Source organism: Opisthorchis viverrini, assembly GCF_000715545.1.
Source record: "Opisthorchis viverrini unplaced genomic scaffold opera_v5_511, whole genome shotgun sequence".
In the NCBI taxonomy this organism is placed as follows: domain Eukaryota; kingdom Metazoa; phylum Platyhelminthes; class Trematoda; order Opisthorchiida; family Opisthorchiidae; genus Opisthorchis; species Opisthorchis viverrini.
Window position 1 is genome coordinate 235,885 of NW_008752170.1, and position 4,777 is coordinate 240,661.

The 4,777-nt window shown below is 44.7% G+C and overlaps 1 protein-coding gene across 1 annotated transcript in view; it reads right to left on the reverse strand.

Moving 5' to 3' along the window:
• T265_11497 (hypothetical protein) overlaps positions 1-4,777 on the reverse strand; it is a gene marked incomplete at both ends in the record, with an annotated part of 39,328 nt that overhangs the window by 16,410 nt on the left and 18,141 nt on the right. Inside the window, 2 exons of the mRNA XM_009178166.1 lie at positions 2,615-2,917; positions 3,165-3,223. Coding sequence (XP_009176430.1) covers positions 2,615-2,917; positions 3,165-3,223 — 362 coding nt within the window. The remainder of the gene's footprint in view (positions 1-2,614; positions 2,918-3,164; positions 3,224-4,777) is intronic.

Consider the following 4,777-nt stretch of genomic DNA (forward strand, 5'->3'; position numbering starts at 1 on the left):
TTCTCGGTCTGCGCGGACACTCAGTTTCACCTGGCGTCGGATGATGCGCCGGGTGGAGTTGTGGTGGCGACCAGGTGGGATCTGTCGCCGGGTCTCCAGAAAAGACACGGTTCTATCAGAGATCCAATGCTTGGATGAGGTTGGCTGGGTTGTACGCAAGCAGACGCTCCTGTTTTGAGTAACGCGTTGGATATTTTTCCCAGTGGCCGTTTATATCCGACACCGTACCGTCCGGCAGGCATTCGAGGAGCTGTTCTGATAGTTTGATAACTGACGGCGATGTGGTCTATTTGGTAAAATATGACTTTTGAGTTGAACTTAGATCCTAGGATATAGGAACAGTGTTTATGCACCAAGGTTTTGCTTTATGCGCAGCTGGTATATCCGGCAGTGTGCGCCAAAATGACCACGACAGAAGTTTCCACTGAATTAATCCTATTAAAGTCCTGATTATAAGTGCAGTACGGCACGTCCCATTGTACTCTTTTGAGCCTAAACTGTCACAAGTTGAGTTGGCGTTGATTTCAGGTAGCTGACAGTCGAATAAACAGCCTTGAGTTGAACTCGCTTTTTATCCCATCTGTCTCCGATAACGAATGAACGACACAGCCCCATTTGCATAATTCCGCCTTCTGGTCCACTCAATACATTTGAAAAGATTGAGACCGTTAACTGCTCACAACACCGGGGGTTGGTTTGGCCTGCGGTTTGACCACATCCCGATGCAATGCGGGAGACAGTCATGCATAGTAAAACACTTACAAGATAACTGCCAATAAGGCCGACCGAACCGGAGGCCTGGACACTGCAGGGAATGTTGGGATTTAGCATATGACTGAACTGAGATTCACATCAACACTCGCGCTCTTTAGTTGACTTTGGAAGAGGCATATTATACTTGATTACAGGAGAGAACATTTGCTCTAACCTTGATCGTAGATTCGTGGAAGTTCATTCCACACTCAAAACGATCAGACACTAGGGGTGATTGTTATTCAGGGGTTTTTCTTGAGCTCAAAACCGAGTTTCGGATGTACTGCGAGCAGTACAAATAATGAAACAAAACCCATTTTTTATCCACTACATCCACGAAACTGAGGTCACAAGAGATAACGGCCCGGTTGTAATCGTCTGAGACAATTAATCGAAATATGGTTGAACAAGAAAGCATCCAACAATATATGGGTTATTCGCATGACGCCTACACACAAATAGGCCTTGAAATATCAACATTACGACCCAGTCCCAACGATTCTCTTCCAGGAGTAGCTCGATTGCATCACTGAATACCACCGTCATATGGAGTGGTCACTGTGGTCAACGAAACCTGGGGTCCGATTCTAATAACCATTCCGGTGAAAAGTAGGAAGGAAAGCGAGACAGGCGGAGTGAAAGTTCACTTGTAAAGTGGACGAACTATTGTGCAAAGACATTTTTTTCTGTACACCATATATCGGCCGACCAAGCTTGATTCATTATTAATGAAGAATTACTTGAGTTACGGTAGTGAAGCATCGGTGTTGAACACTGATGTCATGCTGTCGATGATGAGATGATGACTCGAGTTCCATGCTGTTTTTCTAAGAACCTCAGATATATCCAAACGACTAATAAACATATGGATAGAGGAACCTTTTCTAGTCTTTGGCTTTTACGCACATATGCAGCAAACGGTAAGTCAGTCAACAGAAATCAAAAGAAAATGGAAAATAGCTATACAAACGTCACAGCAAATGCAATTCAACCCCCGTGTTCAAGCTCCATCGACAGAACAATGAGAACGCCGTCAAAGCGGGCTTCCGTGCACATCATTTCTTGACTGGTTAGGGGAATGAGGGCCACGTAACGTTTCAGTTTTGGTTCATCTTATAGAGGTAGAAAATCGGGTAGGTCTTGGATGGCTTTCACCGACATATACTAGGTGGGCTATTGGTAAGTCCAAAAAATGGGGTCGTGTGGTGCACGTGTATAGGCGATCAATCGGACGCATCACTTTACGGAATAACTTGAAGAGGCGCACACTCCTTAAAAATAAGCCAGTAAGTGTGGAGTCTTGGAAGGAAAAGTGGACATATAAGTTCAAACACTGTAAGTGAACACCAACCACACGTTCAGTCTTCGGAGAAACGTACGAACCACTTACCTTCATCCCCGACTTCAAAATCTACGAAAAACCGGTAACCAAGAAACGCTTTTCAGGGTCTAACTTCCCAGGCATGTGGAAGGGTAGTACTGGTATAGCTTATTTCTCGAATAAAAAGTACCGAACGAGAAGACCATTTGTACCAGCAAACATTATCACGCCGACTGCGATGTGACCCAAAACAAGCACAAGGACTGGAATGCTACTGGGCCGCCCAAGCTAAGAGAGTGGAAACCGAAAGCCGGTAGTCTAAAAACGGGACGAAGTAATGAAAGTATCTTCTAGAGTTAGGAATAACCTGATTTGCGATAAGATTGGAATAAATTGGAAGCCACATCCAACAAAACTATATACACTAGGGACGTTAAAAACAAATTGGTGCATACGAAAGCAGTCGAGTAACGGATAAAAGGAAACGAATAAATTCCACTTACTGTTACAAAGTCAAAACAAAAAACACTGATGAAATACCTTTGCTATGATGAGCTCTCGGAGAGAACTTTCTGACTCTGTGGCTGGCGCGTCTGGGCTGCGTTCAAGATTTGTGGTGATCCCTTCAATAACACTGGGCAGAAATCGTTTGAACGTCACTAGTCCAGACCGAAAGCAGAGTAGGCCCATCAAATGACCAGCAGCAATCCGAACACGAAACTCCACATTCTCGTGACATTCAAGTACACGGTTTTCCAACTCCTGTAAAATCTGCAGTGCTCTTAGTTGATCATCGGAGAGATTTTTCAGAAGAAAGCAAGCGACAGTCAGGCCACCGTGGACCTACCGGCAGATGAAATTGGCACAAAAACAATAACACATTACGTCTTCCCAGTTTGACAACCCTTCGAGTTTATCCGGTATCCACTGGCACAAATAATTTAGGTTGGCTTGAGTCAATGCCAGGGAGCGTAACTGTTCCTCTCCCTTCTCTCTAGCTAATTTTTTTGGAGCGCACAAAAGGTCCAAAGTTGGTAGAAGGTCTCCAGTTTCACCAGCCTGACATTTATTGAAAGTAGAAAAAACTCACCATTACAATGAACGCGCTGAGCGCTTTCAAATTAATGCCATGCGAGAACGTGGCTAAAACTGCGGAAATAAAAAAAATAACAATTAACCATCAGCCGCGCAAGCGACAGACAGTCTATAACCTGTCGGAAGTCGAAGGGGGTGTACAACCGAAGGAGACTGAAATCAGACAAATGTGATTTCTTTTGGAGCATTGCTGCCACGTCTTCTACAAGAAACTTGAGTGTGATGCTGTCAGACTCCTTGGTCTCGGCAGCAGCCCGCATAAAAGCGAATCACCAGAAACTAGCATAGGAACATCATAAATCCTGAGTTGGTTTCAGGTAAAACAAAAGTGAAAGAAGACCCAAAAGGACTTGAAGCAGAGAAAATAAACAATAACTGACAGGAAACGGAAGACACTTCTCTGTGTACCCATTTACCCTGAAATGATTTGTTAAGGTCGAAATGTCAGCAAAATTTTGAACCAGGACATTGAATGTCTTTAAAAAATACCAGTGGGTCATTCTTCGAAGCACAGCACTTGACATTTGACTGTTTTTCTCCGAAAATCATAAATAGCAGCTAAAACCTTAATACTGATGTTCCACTGTTAAACAACCATAATTTATTTAAGCTCTAATCCGCAAAACAGGACGACATGTAGGAAAACAACCTCGTACTAGTTTGGTAGTCATTCAGAGTTGTCTACACCTCAACTGGGATAGAAACTGACAGGGACATCAACAGTACTCAAACTCTTTCACATTCTTTGCAAATAGAACAGCAATAGTTTCAGCAGACGGCTATTTAGCTGCATCTGATTCCCGAACACTTGGGGGGCAACTCTTTTAAGCCGAGACCCGCTGTTATATAACCTCTGTTGTAGTCTTGTTCACCGCCTCCTTGAGAATTTTTACGCCAGAATGAAAGAGTAAAAGCAAGTGACGCGTTAAAGATTGGTTGACGTTTATGCGGTTATCCGTCTAAGGTGAACCAAACTAATAGCAGCGGGAACATGAACCGACCTAACGCCGCCACCTTGACGTGGTGGTCGGGCTCGAGTGCTGCAATGATCCCGTGGGTTACACTGGCGGAAAATTCGTTCCGCAAGGTGCGACAATGCCAGGAAGGCCAAACAGGAGCAGTCGGACTAGGGGCAGCAAGACCCCATTGTTGTATATTTGCTCTGTTTTTCGAAAATTTCATCTTTTATTGCCAAATCACTTTCTTCCATTTCAGCTCTCGGTGCCAAAGTTTTGGATGAATAAAGCCTAATTTCCGGGCCCTCAGTCTTTTCCATTGCTATTCTGATTGTCGCTGCACTTCATCCCTCATCGAACACAACACTCGTACTAGGAATAATCATGCTACGAAGCGGTCTGGGGGTAAAGTCGTAGTGTACGTCCTCTGCGATAGGAGGCGGTAAGGCATTTCCCCCAGGCGACCAGCATGTCCATATTTATGGAAGCAGCGATGCTGCCTTCCCTCGAGGAAGGACGGGTTAGAAAAGGTCGGCCCCAAAAACCGCACACTCCGATCGCCCAACGGTTGACCGTGACCGCCGGCGCATTATCCAATACGGTCGAAATACTTTTAAAACCAAAGAGCCCGGTGCTGCTCAAAAGGCACCTG